The sequence below is a fragment of the Gopherus flavomarginatus genome, chromosome 2 (assembly GCF_025201925.1).
Source record: "Gopherus flavomarginatus isolate rGopFla2 chromosome 2, rGopFla2.mat.asm, whole genome shotgun sequence".
NCBI lineage: Eukaryota > Metazoa > Chordata > Testudines > Testudinidae > Gopherus > Gopherus flavomarginatus.
The window spans coordinates 84,623,395-84,641,883 of record NC_066618.1 but is presented as its reverse complement, the minus strand read 5'-3'; the positions used below and the strand labels follow the sequence as shown (position 1 = coordinate 84,641,883).

The 18,489-nt window shown below is 42.7% G+C and overlaps 1 protein-coding gene across 7 annotated transcripts in view; it reads left to right on the top strand.

Moving 5' to 3' along the window:
- The window catches only part of ULK4 (unc-51 like kinase 4), a 440,534-nt gene that overhangs the window by 354,203 nt on the left and 67,842 nt on the right, over positions 1–18,489 (top strand). For all 7 annotated transcript variants that reach the window (XM_050937890.1, XM_050937889.1, XM_050937888.1 and 4 more), the window contains one exon: positions 17,909–18,094. In XM_050937890.1, the coding sequence (XP_050793847.1) occupies positions 17,909–18,094 (186 nt within the window). The remainder of the gene's footprint in view (positions 1–17,908; positions 18,095–18,489) is intronic.

Below are 18,489 nucleotides of genomic sequence, written 5' to 3'. Positions count from 1 at the left end.
CTGATAGCCAAATGCAAGTTTTTGGCAATACCTTGTTTTAGTGTCCATACAAGTTTTTGAGGGGACTTTGAATTTCAGGATCCTAAATTCAAAGAAACTGCCTCACGACACCTTGTTGCTGTGGAGCATTTTGAAATATGAGCGCATATTACTAACCACTCATAAATCATGTGACAATGAAATCACTGTCCTTGAATTTCATTAATTTTTAATGAAAATGTCACACTGATATTTTGTTATGGAATGTACTTAGTTTGGAGGTACACACAGTATGACTGTATTAGTATCTGTGTTAGCAGTATACCTTGTTAGTACTCCTGCCCCTAAACCAAATCGTAATGATATACGTCAAAGCAGAGAGAGGACATTGGGCACTGCATCTAGAATCTGTGAAACTGATGCTGACTTACTTCTTTGCAGCTGGACATGCCAGTTAGGCATGGTAAGGTTACATTACTTGCAATCCATGGAATCCAGGCCAGGTAATGCCTTAGAGTGGTTCATGCAGGGTAGCACATCATGCACCATGTTCCAGAAATATGGAGTGGTATATGAAGTGACATGTACGTTGCAACTACTTTCATGAGGCATGGCCACAGCCATGGTTGCATCATTAAGATCACCCTGAAAACAGAGTTTCTCAAGACTTGGGTTCTTAACCTCCACATAATGCAGATGTATAGTTCCTATCTTGTGGAACCAATCAGAAGCAAGAGGTTTGGGTTAGATTCTGTAACGGAATTTGCAGCACAGCAGGAGGAGGGTTGAGGAGGGTTTAAGCCAGGCCCACACAACATGCAGCCCGCGTGGGCTCACTGTGTGGTCAGCGGGCAAGCGGCAGGGTGGGGCTGCTGGGTTTGCCCCCTGCCCAGGGGAGGGGGAGGCTTTATACTTTGGGGAAGGTGGGGTGTTTCCGCAGGGCTGGGCGGCGCTGGGGCGGGAGATGTGTTTCGGGGGGGGTCAGGGGGTTTCAGCCCTCAGCTGTTTTCTTTGGAGTAATATAGCCCTCGCCACTTTACGAGTTGTGCAGGCCTGGTTTAAGCCATCTTTGTAATCTCCTTACCCTAGCCTGCTCTAGAAGTTGGAGAGGCCCCTGATGTAACCGAAGCAGCTCCAGAGCACTATCTAAGTTGTGGTAGCCTCTCTGGGTCTATGTGCTATGACCCACCCTCAGCACACCCACTATGCCAGGGCTTGTGAAGAGGTCTTCAGAGAACAATCCTACAACAGCACCTACTCCAGGGATATCCTCCTTTGGACAGATAACAGGCTTTTAGGGTCTAACTTCCGTCTATTGTGCTCCCAGGGGCTCTATTGGAGGATTGTCCCCATTGTAACCAGGGCCGGCTCCAGGCACCAGCCCAGCAAGCAGTTGCTTGGTGCGGCCAAGGGGAAGGGGCGGCAGTTGGTCTCTTCGGTGGCAATTCAGCAGTGGGTCCCTTGGTCTCGGAGGGAAGGACCAGATGCTGAATTGCTGCCAAAGAAGAAAGCGGTGCAGTGGAGCTGCCGTCGATCACGGCTTTTTTTTTTTTCCCCCTCCCACCAGTTGGGGTGGCAAAAACCCTGGAGCTGGCCCTGATTGTAACTACCCGTGCCTAAATGCGAAATCCTAACTTAGACTTCCAGTTAAGTACCTGGTCTCTTCCTTTCTCCCTGTTTTTCAAATCTGATTTCTATTTGGTGTTTGAACCACCAAAATTTGTAATAAAAAATTTAGGTAAAAGGTTCCAGTCTCAGCTAAACAAAACCTATAGGTATCCAGACATGAATGCTGACCTTCTGATTTTATTCTGCCAGTGGACTCCTATTCTGAGGAAGTATGATGCTTTCTTTATAATTTTCTGTACTAGACTTGTCTGTAGACATTACCTAGACTAGATTTACTTGTACCAGCAATTGATAAAACCCTTTTGAAATCCCCACTCAAGTCCCCACAACAATGCAGAGTGTGCTCAAATTTGGATTACATAATATTCTAACTCTTATATATTGTTAATTTAAAAATCTATGTATATGGTAAATTTTGAAACCTAAACAGATTCACAATTTCCTTTTAAGCAAAACACTGGAGATAGACAAATGTTTACTTTTTTGACCTTTAGACTTAAATTTCATTAGCTCCCTAAAGAACAGAAAAATAGTAGCCTTGCTTTACTCAGTCTATACCACCTGGAAGTCTATTACAACCTTCTAATTAAAGGATAGAATAAGATGTATAGTTAGCATGTACTGATTATGTTACCACCCACCTCCACATCTCATCAGAGCAGCCTCAGTTACAGCTGTGCTTTACTTTGTTCCACTATTCTGATGTATTGAAGATGGTTTAACATGTCACTTGGTATTTGCTGTTTTAAATATATAAATCAAGAAGCATGATGATGCATATTAATTCTTTTGCTTTTGAGTCTTGAAAAGATTTTTTAAAAGTGATCAATTTTCCCTTGTATTCTGTGCGAGAGGTGCAAGTTCTTAACATAAATGCATAATTGCATTGGTTTATGTAAGTTAACTCACCTATTTTCCTTTCTTTTGAACTTTGCATCAATTGCCTATTAGTGAAGGTATCTGTATTGAACCCTTTGTTATAAAATTAAAAGCAATCTTTGTGCTGATATTGGCATAAATGCTGCTTTGCCAGAGATAATGTAACACCACAATCATGTCAGCCCAGGAGTGAGCCCACAGCTGCCCATGGAGGTTACTTGTTCCACGGATGATGATTAATCCTAACAGAGCAGTGAGTAGGTGATAAGGGGGTACAAGTGACATTGTAAACTATATCCTTTAACTGGAGGTTGGAAGGTGTAGACTGTGAAATCCACTGGTTCTGGGGCATGACCCAAGACTTCTGGCCATGTTTTTTCAAGTATTTGCCTTTGTGTATAGCCCAAGGCCTGAATTGGTCCTTAATTCTACAGATTATTTTTATAGTTTCTACCCCTCTGTAGATAACATTTACTGGAAGTTAAATAAAACAGATTGAATATGGGCCTTTTATTACTTACAATGTTAGATGAGATAATCGTGCTGTGAATCATAGCTGTACATTTGTCAAATTTTGAGGAAAGTCATTGTAACAAAGGGTCAGATCATCATAGGTGCAAAGCATTTGGCTGCAGTGGAAGATGCAGCTCAGCATCCCTCTCAGTTTGGCCTAATCATCACAACTCAGGGAAATCATGAAAAAATGTATGAAAAGTTAATCATGGTTTGTAATTACCAAACAATCTTTGCAGAACCAGAGTGTAGCGGTGCCTTCTCCCAGCCCCTCCACAAACACAGTCAGAGACCAACTGAAGTGCAGCACCTGTGTCCTTTTATTGTTTGTGTCCATTCCCGTGACCACTTATTTACAGAGACCAACACTCTGGGAGACTGCTAACTTCCCAGCCAGCAAGGATCTAGAGCCCACGCTCCTCCTTCTCCTGTCTCCCCCTGCTTCCTGTCTCTTAGCCAGCTTTATAGGGCAGGCTGGCTACCCAGGCCTACAGATGGATCCAGTCTGGTAATTAGGGCATGGCCCCTCAGCCAGCCCAACTACTACCCTTCTTCCCCTGGAACAGGGCTAACAGAGGCCTGGCTTGTTTCTCCCAGCCAGCACCCTGTTACCCAGGCTCATTACATTTATTCTTTTTTATGTGGGAAATGGGTGAACATTGCATAATCTCTTGGGTATATAGTGACTACCTTATTCCCACTTACATATCCCTTATGGTAGACGGAAGCCTCATAAAATACCACCCCACAAACATCATCTTGTTTCACCACTGCTTTTTCCTGTTGGCCTATTGGTCTATTCCTTGGACATCTCCCCTCTTGAGACCCTCCTAGACTAGTTCTCTGAGTTCTTCAGTATATTTGTTCATCCTGATACCCTGTTATCTGTAGCCTCTCATTTAACCCTACTGGTTGTTTTCTTAAGAACTTTCATAGTTATTTACTTCTTTCTTCTCCCACATACTACCTGCTTATCCACTTTGCTGACTCAAACTTCAAACATTTCAAGAACAATAGACATGTTAAAAACTATTAAAATGCTTGACTCCACGTCTCATGACATGTGTGACAGACAGTCATCCATTTAATCCTTTCCAAATGCAAACGGATGGACATCATACCAAATGGACTAAAGGTAAAAAATCCACTGCTATCTACATACTACACAGACCACAGTGAGAGATTATGCCATACTCTATCAAAAAAACTGAGGAACCACCTGATCAGCATCCTATACAGCAAACAGGAAAACATCAAAAAAGAGCTCTCCAACCTGGAGACTCTCATTAATAACCAAACTTCTATACAAATGGACTTCACTAGAATAAGACAGGAGATCTACATTACTCACTTCACCTCTCTACAAAGGAAAAGGACTGTAAGCTGTCTAAACTCCTACCTGCCACATGGGGCCACAACCGTGGTACCCCTAACCCACCCAGCAATATCGTCAATCTATCCAACTACACACTCAGCCCAGAAGAAAAGTCTGTCCTATCTCGGGGATTCTCTTTCTGCCCTGCCACCCCCACTAACATGATACAGTTCTGTGGCGATCTGGAAGCCTACTTTCGCCGTCTCCGACTCAAAGAATACTTCCAGGACAACACTGAACAGTGCACTGATACACAGGTGCCCTCCCACCAACAGCACAAGAAGAAGAACTCCACATGGACTCCTCCTGAGGGTCGAAATGACAGTCTGGACCTATACATTGAATGCTTCCGCCGGCGTGCACAGGCAGAAATCGTGAAACAACAACATCGCTTGCCTCACAACCTAAGTCGTGCAGAACGCAATGCGATCCACAGCCTCAGAAACCACCCTGACATTATCATCAAGAGGCTGATAAAGGAGGTGCCATTGTCATCAAGAACAGGTCTGACTACCAAAAGGAGGCCGCCAGACAACTCTCCAATACCAAATTCTACAGGCCACTTCCCTCAGATCCCACTGAGGAATACACTAAGAAACTACAGCATCTACTCAGGACACTCCCTACACTAACACCAGAAGAAATCAACATACCCCTAGAGCCCCGACCAGGGTTATTCTATCTACTACCCAAGATCCACAAACCCGGAAATCCTGGACGCCCCATCATCTCGGGCATTGGCACTCTCACTGAAGGACTATCTGGATATATGGACTCTCTACTCAGACCCTATGCCACCAGCACTCCCAGCTATCTCCGTGACACCCCTGATTTCCTGAGGAAACTACAATGCATTGGTCACCTCCCAGAAAACACCATTCTAGCCACCATGGATGTAGAGGCTCTCTACACAAACATCCCACACACAGATGGAATACAAGCTGTCAGGAACACTATCCCTGATGATGCCACAGCACAACTGGCTGCTGAGCTCTGTGCCTTTATACTTACACACAACTATTTCAAATTTGATGACAATATATATCTCCAGATCAGTGGCACTGCTATGGGCACCCGCATGGCCCCACAATATGCCAATATCTTTATGGCCGACCTGGAACAACACTTCCTCAGCTCTCGTCCACTCACGCCCCTTCTCTACCCACGCTTCATTGATGACATCTTCATCATCTGGACCCATGGGAAGGAGACTCTGGAAAAATTCCACCATGATTTCAACAGCTTCCACCCCACCATCAGCCTCAGCCTGGACCAATCTACACGGGAGGTCCACTTTCTTGACACCACGGTGCAAATAAGTGATGGTCACATTACCACCACCCTATATCGAAAACCTGCCTACCTTCATGCCTCCAGCTTCCATCCCGGACACATCACACGATCCATTGTCTACAGCCAAGCACTGAGGTACAACCGCATCTGCTCTAACCCCTCAGACAGAGACCAACACCTACAAAATCTCCCCCAAGCATTCTCAAAACTACAATACCCACATGAGGAAATAAGGAAACAGATCAACAGAGCCAGATGTGTACCCAGAAGCCTCCTACTGCAAGACAAACCCAAGAAAGAAACCAACAGGACTCCACTGGCCATCACATACAGCCCCCAGCTAAAACCCCTCCAACGCATCATCAAGGATCTACAACCCATCCTGTAAAAGCAGCAAAGAATCCTGTGGCACCTTAAAGACTAACAGACGTTTTGGAGCATGAGCTTTCGTGGGTGAATACCCACTTCTTCAGATGCACCCACGTATTCACCCACGAAAGCTCATGCTCCAAAACGTCTGTTAGTCTATAAGGTGCCACAGGATTCTTTGCTGCTTTTACAGATCCAGACTAACACGGCTACCCCTCTGATACTTAACCCATCCTGGACAATGATCTCACACTTTCACAGGCGTTGGGTGGCAGGCCAGTCCTTGCCCACAGACAACCTGCCAACCTGAAACATATTCTCACCAGTAACTGCACACGGCACCATAATAACTCTAGCTCAGGAACCAATCCATGCAACAAACCTCGATGTCAACTCTGCCCACATATCTACACCAGCGACACCATCACAGGACCTAACCAGATCAGCCACACCATCACTGGTTCATTCACCTGCACATCCACCAATGTAATATACGCCATCATATGCCAGCAATGCCCCTCTGCTATGTACATCGGCCAAACTGGACAGTCTCTACGGAAAAGGATAAATGGACACAAATCAGACATTAGGAATGGCAATATACAAAAACCTGTAGGAGAGCACTTCAACCTCCCTGGCCACACTATAGCAGACCTTAAGGTGGCCATCCTGCAGCAAAAAAACTTCAGGACCGGACTTCAAAGAGAAACTGCTGAGCTTCAGTTCATCTGCAAATTTGACACCATCAGCTCAGGATTGAACAAAGACTGTGAATGGCTTGCCAACTACAGAACCAGTTTCTCCTCTCTTGGTTTTCACACCTCAACTGCTAGAACAGGGCCTCATCCTCCCTGATTGAACTGACCTCGTTATCTCTAGCTTGCTTGCTAGCGTATATATACCTGCCCCTGGATATTTCCACCACATGCATCTGAAGAAGTGGGTATTCACCCACGAAAGCTTATGCTCCAAAAGGTCTGTTAGTCTATAAGGTGCCACAGGATTCTTTGCTGTATTTAATCATAGTTAACTAAACTTTAATTCAAAAGCAACCTGGAAAATACAATGCAAATGAATAAACCAGACAAAGTTCATAGAACTAAACACTGACAAATGTACCCTCTGTATACATAATAATTAGCAGAATTTAGCATCTTGTTTTTTGATGAGTGTACATGTTGCTATTAGCCATTGTATAGAGGTATGATAGCACCACTGTATTAAAGGCTGAAAGAGCCACTGCATTCTAAAACCTGTTTTCAGTCATTTTTAATCTTTTCAGAAATGTTCCTTTTTGGTTGAATTTTCTCATCCTTGTAACAGTTTAAAGGTGAATTTTTAAACTTTTTTTGTAAATTAGAATTGATTGAGTTTTATGAGCATGGGGAAAATGTGTTCTGCTTTCAAAGGTTGGGTGGGGTGCAGACGAGCGGACTCATCCCTGCGGCGCCTCCTGCTGGTGTCTTCCAGGAATTAGCTCGATTCAGCTCTGGAGCTCCCTCTGCAGGCCAGTGATCTGCCTGTCCTCTGGCCCCTGTGTCCCTCCCTGGACCCGGTGCCCTTTTACATGGGGTGCTACCCCCTGGCAGTAACCCCTTTCTCTCAGGGTCTCCCTTCCCCAGGGAACCCCTACCCACCATCCCCACCTTGCCTCAGTGTATGGCTACTGCCAGTCATTGTCTAGCCCCTGCGCCCTGGGGCAGACTGCAGTATCAGCCTACTTATCGCTGGCAAGGAGGGTTTGGACCTGCTGCCTTGGCCTATCCCTGGGCTGCCCTCTGCAACCCCCAGGACCCCTTGGCCTTCTGCTAGGCCACAGCCTGTGGCTTTCCAGGCTAGAGCTCCCCAGCTCCTTTGCCTTTCCCCAGCCCTGCTTCACTCAGGTAGCTTATGTCCAGCTCCCTGCAGCCAGGCCCATCTCCCTCTATAGCTAGAGAGAGACTGTTTGGGTTTCTGGCTCCCAGCCTCTTATTGAGGCCAGCTGGGCCTGACTGGAGCATGGCCACAGCTGAGCTTACTTACCCCAATCAGCCCAAGCTTCTTGCCCCAGCCTAAAGCTGCTTTCTCCAGCCACAGCCCCCTCCCAGGGCTGTTTTTAACCCTTTCAGGGCAGAAGCAGGGGACTACCCTGCTATGGGAGGGTTGTTTTTGTGCTCATCTCACATTCAGATTCAAACCTGGCAAGGACATTGTCGTCAGTGAGGTATGTGACCTGAAAGGAACAACACTGGACGCCATTTAGCAATTACATAATGTACATGTACAGTGTTTTATTTTCCTTGAGGCAGTAAGTATGCATGGTTCCAAACAGAGATAGAGTACACAAAAGCAATTTAGATTGTCTAAGATGAACCATGTCATCCTGTAACTTCCCTGCACCCCCACCTAACTGTCTGTCCCTCTTACTGTCTCAGTGATCTGTGTCTGTGAAACTATAAAGAGAAACATATCAGAATTGTACTTATTGGTAAGAGAATATTGACATACCTGGAGTTAATACTGGAGTTGGGCAGGTCAGTTTATCCATCCCACTTAAAGTAAAAGCAAGACATAACTCCTGTCAAGTTCTTTAAAAAATGTACCTATGGTAGCAACTCTAAGGACAGAGAACAAAACTTTAAATCCTAGAAGAGATGAAAAGACCTAGTAGATTGTCTGGTTCATTCTACCTGCTAATGCAAGTTTGTTCCCTGTACACGTTTGTCCACTCTAGTTTTTAAATAGCCCAAATGATGAAGCTTCCATCTCCCATAGGAGACTCACCTACAGTCTGATAGGTAGACATTTTCCCTGATAGTCAACATACATTTCCCTGTCTCAGGGCCAGGGCATGTGTGGCCTGGCCTAGGAGTTAATGTCAGGTGCAGACCAAGGTGCCAGGAGCCAATTGCCAGGAATCAAGCCAGGTTAGAATGTCAGGGAATCAGAATCGAGTGACAAACCAAGGGCAGGGATCAAGAGTCAGTTACCAAGAGTCAAGCCAAGTCAGGACTGGAAGGCAGGAACTGGAAAATGCCAGACGAGCAATCCATGGCAGAATGAAGCCCAGTTGTACAGACAACTTCCTGATTCTTCTTCTGGCTTAAATAGTGGCTCTGGCCCAATCAGGAGCCTTGGAGCTCTCCCAATCAGAACATAGAGGCGGGGCTTGTGACACAATTGGGCTTCATGGACCTTGGTTCCAGTTGTTGTATCTGAGCTGCCAGGTGGAGGATTGAAGTGTGATGACTCCCAGTACCCCCACAGACCCAGATGTGAGACCTGCAGGGCTTGAAATCCTGTTCTGTATTTTCATTCTGCTACACTTACAATACTTACAACTTCTTGGGCTACCTTGAACAATTCCTCGCTGGTATTTAAATTCTTCAAGTAGATGATTGTGTCTCCCACCCCACTGACTAATTTTTTCAACCAAGTTCTTACATGCTTAGCACACTCTTAAATCAAAATGAGTTAAACTTGAAAATGTCAAAAACCTAGAATCAATTTTTCCCTTCTGTAATTGTGGTTTAGTCCAACATTTAGGACACACTGAAGCAAATATAAGACACCCAGACTGCATGTAAATGAAACCACTAAGTTCTTAAGAACATTGAAACGGAGATAATTACAAAATTCATCATGGAGAAACGCTGCAAATATAGAGAATTCAGTATTTAATCCCATTATCAGTATTGTCCTTAATTGATCAAAGCAAAATAAATTGACCAGTTATTTCTAGATTCTTCTTGGTAAGTGTATTGCTTAAAAACCAATTCCATCTACATTTTTGTTGTCCAATACTTCTGTATTTAAAAGTAATTGTAATTTGTTTATTTCACCTGTAGTTTGTAGCCTTTGCAGAAATTACCAAATGGAATATTTAGACTATTCTGATATGATTTGTATGATTTGGAAAAGTTGATGTAATATTGCTTTGCAAATGTAATACCCTGTAAAATTTGGAGTGCTCTTCAGAAACTTTCCAAAAATAGGAGGAAGCGTTAATTAAAGGACCAGCACTTATGCATTATAGTAGATCATGCTAAATCTACTTGGTCTTGGCAATACTAATGTGATGTTATTTTTACGAGTTAACTATTACTACTATTCTAAATTAAGTAAGATAACATAAGCACACCTATAAAAATAAAAATTTACCAAGTCAGGCCAAGAATGAGCCTCTAATTTAGAATTCAGTTTGAAATAAGTAACTTAACTTTCTCCTTAGTTAGATGAGCACCCATAAATCCTTATTCTTGGTCTGGCATAGCATATGAATGGCAGCTTGTGATGGCCACCAAGTGAGAGGGCTCCAATTGCAAGGGATAATATACCCTAAATTCATTTCCTCAATAAGTGTTCCATAGATTCAAAGAAAAAGAGAAAATTCTTATACCTTTCAACTATTCCTACAGAAAGGGGCAGGGAATGTTTTTGTTTTTCTTTTCAGTTGGGTGATGCTTATATTCTAAGAGATGAGGGTCGTATAAGTACCCACTGGGTGGATTAGACAGAACAGGCTTTTCTTTAACATTTGGCTTGAATAGATTCTCTCCCAACGACCCATAATACAGTCTTTATCTCTGTGACGATGCGTGATTTCCTTTCTGTCCCTCTTATAACATATTAAGTTGGTAATGGATCATCTTGCTGGAAACTGGTATTTTCTTTTGGAGAAAGGCTTCTTCAGGGCTTTGGTACCATAGGACAACTGGCAATATTAGTAACTTCTCAGATAGGTGTGTATTTCTTCTTTGGTGGTGGCAGATCAGTTGCATGTTGGCATATATATAAATAAATCTCCAACAAGAAGAGATTTCTCATTTGCCAAGATTGTGCTGTGACTTGTTTCAAAGCATTGGAAAGCATCTGCTTTTCTGGCATCAAAAATGTCAGGAGGAAGAGTATCAACATATATAGACTACCACCTATTTCTTATGAATGCAGACAGTTCTCAGATACTATGTATTGTTAGATGTTAGCCCTATGTCCTGCCACAAATAGCTTTCTTCTCTGTACAATATGCAGCAATGAGAAAGGGAATTTCCATGATCCTGCTTGAAATTGTATCACTTTTTTATTAATTTGTATAAACTCCTGTGTCAGTACGCACCCACTTTGAAGTCCAAAGGGCTGAATACTGGGCAGTTGTCCTTGGTGGAATTGCATAAAGAAACTGCAGGGGAAATAAGGATATGTTGTCATAAGTACAAAATTTCATAATGGGGCCTTTGATTCCTTGACAATTAGAATATATTAAAGTGAGCTAAGAAGAGTCCTTCCTAAAATGTTTTTTTCCTTGGCTTGAAAGTCTATAATTTGCTTTTAAAGCCAAAAGATAGTGTTATGTAGTATGTTTTTTTAAAAAAAAACATATTTAAAAGTGTGCATATGTACTAATAAGTATAATAATGATGTTTTACTTTATACAAATGTTTGCAAAAATCATCTTGCCTATAGCTCCCAATGGCCCTTCCTGTACAGCATGTTCTGTAATCATATTACTGATCTAATGAACATCTCTCTCTTATCGTAATAAACTCTCTTTGTGTATAACCTCATTAAAGTGCTGAAGTAGTGTCCCCTCAGGGTATTCCAGACAGTTTCATTGTAGCTCTAAAATTAGATGCCCTAACAACTCCATTGGTGTGAAAACTGCCACTTCAGTTCAAATAATCTCACATATTTCTTGCAGTGGTTTGCAATTCATGAACTCTGTGTAACTGGGCTCAAAATGAAGACATATTTTGGCAATAAACTGCAAAGTTAAGACCATAATAAAAAAACAATTTCCTGTTTAGTTTGAATCTGGTATAAAACTACATGGAGCTAATAATGCCTGTGCCTATGCCAGATAGAACTAAATGCCATTCAGATTTTACATTATTAACCTGTTTTCAGGAGATCATAGTATGACCATCAAAACTACTTAAGCTGAAACTTGACACACACTATGCATCAAGATTGTAACAAGCAGTTATTTTATTTTACAAATTTCACCCCAAAATAGGAAATCATTGGGGAGGGTTATACTATTTGCACTCTTATAACTTTAGCTACTTTAATGTGCATTTTCTGTAAGTAGAGAGACAAGGTTGGGGAGGTACACCGATGCCCTGATTGTCGGGGCACTGGGTGCCTGGGACCCCTGTAATGAACGTGTACTTAGGGCCTGTGGAGTGGGCCGTCGCTATGCACGGCTCATGAGACGTTTGATGGTCTCGGACACTATCCGGTGGTCTAGGGACATTTACACAGAGCACATCACCGGCCACCGCCAATATCAAGAATGAGCCGGCGTGGCTCCGTGCACCCACGGGGGGGAGGAGGCCTATAAACCCCCCCTACGGAACCATATCCCCTAAGCCCTAAACCCACCGAACTAGATTCCACCATGTGAGGGTCATCCTGTCCCCATTACCCGGCCCGCTTACTTATACCCATGACTGCCTGTAACCCACTGTATGAGCGATGTACCCTCACTGCTTCCCTACTGCTTCTTGATCCCACCCACCATACACCCCACATTGGGGGACCTTACAGACTGTATATGTTATGTGCTAACCAATTCCCACATACCAGCGTCCCCCTATACTCTGTATGTTGCCCCCAATGACCAACAACTGACGCTTTGAACTCTTTGTATCATCTTTATTTAAATATTCTCTAATAATCTTTTATTGGCCCAACTTCTGTTGGTGAGAGAGACAAGTTTTCAAGCCACATAGAGCTCTGCTTCATGTTTGGAAAGCTACTCCCTGGTCACAGCAAAATGCAAGGTGAAACAGATTGTTTAGCATAAGTAGTTAGCACGCATTGTAAGGGACCATTCAAGGTAGAGTGGCCCACTAACGCCTTTGCAGTCATGGGACAAATAGAGGGGGTTAGTGGGTTACAGATTTTTGTGATAACCATAAAACCAATGTCTCTGTTTAGTCCGTGATTTTTGGTATCTAGCAGAGTAATTTAAGCTCCCAAGCTCATCTTTTGAAAGTGCACTGCAGATTTCCTTTGAAGATGTGGACTGGTAAGTCAGATAGAGAGTAATCGCATTGTGAAAAGTGTTCACCAACAGGCGATAGGGTATTTTTGTTTTTTATCATTTTCCTCTGTATGGTTTTGGATCCTGTACTTAAAAATCCAAATGGTCAGCAGCCCAGAACAGTGACATCCATATACTCCTGTATGGTCAAAAGGTCCAAGACATAAACCTCTGGAAGACTGAAAAAATGAAAAGGCAACTAGAGATGTCTTATGGTTAAGAAAAAGTGAAGAGAATTGGCATTGTGTTGATGGAATTCTAGTTTGCAGTTCCGTTCCTTTCCTTTCCTAAAGGCCCAGAGTTCTTTTGATATCTCCCCACCCCTTGTCCAACCAAATTCTTTATGCAATAAATGTGTTCTGGTTTGAAAACCTGAACAGTATTCAAAAAACATATTTTTTTTCTCGGATGAAAACACATGCATTGCACATGGAATTTGTCCAATTAGCAAAATAAATTAGAACTCTCTTCTGCCTTATTAAGAAAAGAGATGAGCTGCCTATCAGTTTGCTGTTGTCTGGCAACATGGCATTAACTTTCCTATTCCTGTTTTAAATCAGAGACTGCTTACCCAAAAATCAGCGTTTCATTTTTTGGCTTTTCCAGCTTTGTGTCTTTATTTTGTTTGCCTTTCAGCGCCTTGTCATCAGCATTTTTCTTCAAATTTCCCTCTTGTGTACTATCACTAGTGCAGACTGGCAGCCAGTGTTAAAGAGTATACTGATATTACCATAGGCCTCTCTACACTAGTGCTCCCTTCGTGCAGCTCTACTGGTAGTAGTGCAATGTGGGAATTATGAAGAAAAATGCTGATGCAGACAGTCAGACAGCAATGCCATGCTTTTGTGCTTACTCCCATGTCACTAAAATAACAAGGAGTCCAGTGGCACCTTAAAGACTAACAGATTTATTTGGGCATAAGCTTTCATGGGTAAAAAACCTCACTTCTTCAGATGTCTCCATGTGTTAGATGTAGACAACACTGGCTTCAAACTATTATTTGGATTCCTTAAGAATCAAGTATATTGGATAAAATTGCGTTAATTACATTCTAGCTTCATTGAAGGAGGTGTGCCCTAGGATACATTCCAGGAGGAGTTCTGCCTCTAGTGGTTGATTCTTCGTGTTTGGGTAGTGCAACATCATCGGGGCAGAGTCACACATCCTTTCTCCCCCTTGCAGGGTGGATTGTGTCCCCAGAGGGGTGCTGAGGAAGCAATCCCTATGCTGCCCTGATTACAGCTATTGCAAAAAAAAATACAACTCTGAGTTATTGCTGGTGATGAACTGGGAGACTGCCCTCTGCAAGGGCCCAGGACAATCTAGCTGAATATGTATTTAATTTCTTTGGATGTGAAAATAAATAATATTTAAAAACTGACTGTAGTGCAGGTATAGTGACTTTCTTTGTAGCATGTTTCAGTAGGCATATCTGAATTGACCTGATAACAACATAACTTGGACTGATATATGTTATGTTATATTAAAAGGTACTTATAAGAGAGTATAGATTCTTAATGTTGAATGTCTTTTTCATGTAGATAAGATGCTGTTTTTCCAATAAAGGAAAAATTAAGTTGGTCAAAACCTCCACTGAAGTCAATTGAATATAGAATTCGGAATTTGGCATATAAATATAAAATGTAATTTCTTTCCCTGGTTGCCTTGTTATATAAAACCTTCAGTTGTCACGTACTTTGTAAAATACATACATAAGTGGGACAAGGAACAAGTTATAAATATCAGCTACATAAGACTTTTAACTAGAATAAAGTAAATTCAGGTAATAAAACAAAAAGGGTAAAGAATAACCATGAGAGGTCCTCTCACAGGAAGCTGTACGTCCATAATATTAGGTGTAATATGGTGTCATATGTCTTAGGAATGCTAATCCATAGCTTCCATCGTAATGCAGTTTTATGAAAAGAGCTGTGTGGATATAAAGAAAGGCAGCTTTGTTTGCTAATAGATGTCTGAAGAATTACTACAGGGATATTTAAGGAGTGTAATATGTCAAACTTTACACACTAAAATTATGTTAAAATAACAGATGAGGTTAGTCTTAAACTGACAAAAGCCAGAAATTTCAGACTTAAGACTAAATTATCATCACTGACTCTAATGATTATCCCTACGCATGAGTAGGTGCCTAGTATGTAAAGTTCTCCACTCTGAGTTCCCAAAAGTGAACCATATCAGTTGTATTCCCCAGGCACAGCTATCTGTGGTGTAATATGATGTCTGAGTTTCAGCCTTTGCTATATATTTCTTGCCTTATATTGGCGTAAGAGCATAAAAGTTGCCATACTAGGTCGGACCATGGTCCATCTTGCCTGGTATCCTCTCCCCAGTAGTGGTCCATACCTGAACTTTGGGAGGTGAGGATGTACAGAAGAGGGCTACTATGCAGTGATCCACCCTTGTCTTCCACTACTGGCTTCTGACAGGGATTGCATGTCTGACCATCTTTGCTAACAGCTATGATGGACCTTTCCCCATGGACTCATCCAGATCAGAGTTCCTTCTAATTTTTCCCACCCACGTGCAGAATGAATTTTGTTATGTGCGCCAGTATGGAGGTGATGTGTGACACATCACCTCCATATTGGTGCACATAAAATTCATATGGCGGGGTGGGGCCAAGGGGTTCGGAGTGTGGGAGGGGGCTTAGGGCTGGGGCAGAGGGTTGGGGTGCAGGGGGGTGAGGGCTCCGGCTGGGGTGTGGGTTCTGGGGTGGGACTGGGAATGAGGGGCTCCAGGCTGGGGCAGAGAGTGGTGCGGGGGGATGAGGGCTCTGACTGGGGCAGAGGGTTGAGGTGCAGGGGAGGTGAGGGCTCCAGCAGGGAGTGTGGGATCTCGGGTGGGGCTGGAGATGAGAGATTGGAGGTGCGTTGGGGGTGCAGTGGGGCTCCCCGGGGCTACGGTGGGGAGAGAGGACACCCCCGTAGCTCTCTCTGCCTCTCCCCCGGCCTTGGCAGGTTCGGGGGAGAGGCGCCGTGTCATAAACAGATATTTAAGGGTTAATGTCTGTTTTACCTGTAAAGGGTTAAGAAGCTCAGTAAACCTGGCTGACACCTGACCAGAGGACCAATAAGGGGACAAGATACTTTCAAATCTTGGTGGAGGGAAGTCTTTTGTTCGTGCTCTTTTTTGGGGAGTTGTTCGCTCTTGGGACTAAGAGGGACCAAATGTCAGTCCAGGCTCTCCAAATCTTTCTGAATTAGTCTCTCATGTTTCAAACTTTTAAGTAATAGCCAGGCAAGGCGTGTTAGTCTTATTTTTGTTTTCTCAACTTGTAAATGTTCCTTTTTTGCTGAGAGGATTTTACCTCTGTTTGCTGTAACTTTGAACCTAAGGCTACAGGGGGTTCCTCTGGGCTATAGGAATCTGATTACCCTGTAAAGTATTTTCCATCCTGATTTTACAGAGATGATTTTTACTTTTCTTTCTTTAATTAAAAGCTTTCTTTTTAAGAACTTGATTGATTTTTCCTTGTTTTAAGATCCAAGGGGATTGGATCTGGACTCACCAGAGATTGGTGGGGGGAAGGGAGGGGGACGGTTAATTTCTCCTTGTTTTAAGATCCAAGGGGTTTGGATCTGTGTTCACCAGGGAATTGGTGAAGTCCCTCAAGGCAACCCAGGGAGGGGAAAGTTTTGGGGGGACAGAAAGTGCTCCAGACACTGAAATTCTGGATGGTGGCATTGTACCAGATCTAAGCTAGTAATTAATCTTAGAAGTGTCCATGCAGGTCCCCACATTTGTACCCTAAAGTTCAGAGTGGGGAAGGAACCTTGACACTCCGCAACTGGTCCGGGGGCTTGGGGAGAATTATATCTCCCTGCCGAAACCCTGAGCTCCTACACAGTGCTAATAGACAGCTCTTAGATCCAGACAGACCCTTAGTAGTAGTTTTGTGATAAACTGAGTAATAGTTATTGGAATGGAATAATTGAGTAGGAGAAGGGAGGTGACATTACCTCTGTATACTGTATGGATGAGACCATTACTGGGATACTGTGTCCAGTTCTGGGATCCACTCTTCAAAAAGGATTTTGAAAATTTGGCAGAAGTTCAGAAAAGTGTTAGAAGAATGATTTGAGAACTGGGAAACCTGCCTCAGAGAGAGATTTAAGAAGCTCAATCTATTGAGTTTAAACAAGACACAGTTAAGTGATTATTGTCCATAAGTACCTGAATGGGGAGAAGATATCTGGTATTAGATGGCATTTTAATCTAGTAGACAATGGCATAACAATAACCAATAGCTAGAAATCGAAGCTAGACAAATTCAGACTGGAAATAAGGATAGCTAACCATTGGACCAACTTACCAAGAGATGTGGTGAATTAGCCATCAGTTGAAGTCTTTAACAAAGATTGAATGTCTTTCAGCCAGAAGTTATAGACTTGATGCAGAAATAACTGAGTGAGATTCTATGGCCTGTATGATGCAAGAGGTCAGACTAGAGGATTGTAATGGTCTCTGTTGATCTTAAATTCTATTCATGCTGTTTGAAGCAAAATTGCACAGTCCTAAAAGTCAGCAATAAAATATATTAAACAGAAACAGTAGCAATATGTGTAGAGTCTTATGATGCCATTGTAGGTCGGTTAACTAGGTGAAATAAACCAAGCATACTGTAGACACTTATACACTGCTGATCAAAAATAACTTTATTTTAGTTATGTCTTTCAATCACTTTAAAAGTTTACTGATGTTTAATAATGTATTTCAATTAGGATGACTATAAAATTTTGCCTCCTAGCACAAATTTTAATGCTCTTCTCAGATCCCAGTGATACAGAATTTTGCGGAATTTAAGTTTGTTTATTTGTTTATTTTAGCTTCCTAGTGATGACACTGAAATATATGAGACTGCATCAAAATGCTTGTCATTGTTGGTTCAGCTGTACGGAGGAGACAACTTGGACAGTATGTCTCCAGAAAACATGGACAGCTTTGCTGAAGTATTAAAGTCCAAGAGGGATCTAAAACAGCAGAAGCTTTTGCTGAGAATCATCAAAAGATTGGTGAGTCAAACAGATATAACTTCTTGCCGTCCAGAATTCCAATTTAACTGTCTGTCTAGGCTCTAGTACCCCTTAATAAAAACTTTTTTGAGAGCTGTTTTTCCTCTTTAAGTAAACATTTCTTTTTATAAAGAATATAAACAATTTCTAAAGAAGCAAAAATCCCATAATTGTAGTGTGACAGATTAGATCACAGAAACCTGCTTGGGAGCTGCCACCCGATGTGCCAAGACTACCTCTGCTTCTGCCTTCCCTGCCAGCTCGGGACCCCAGCACCCTGTCTTGCTGAGCCAGACATGCCCGTCTGCTCTAACACAGACCCAGGGTCTGAATTACTTGCCGCAAAGCTGCAGGTTTACCTGAAAGCAGCTAACAGAAGTGTTCCTGTCTTTAGC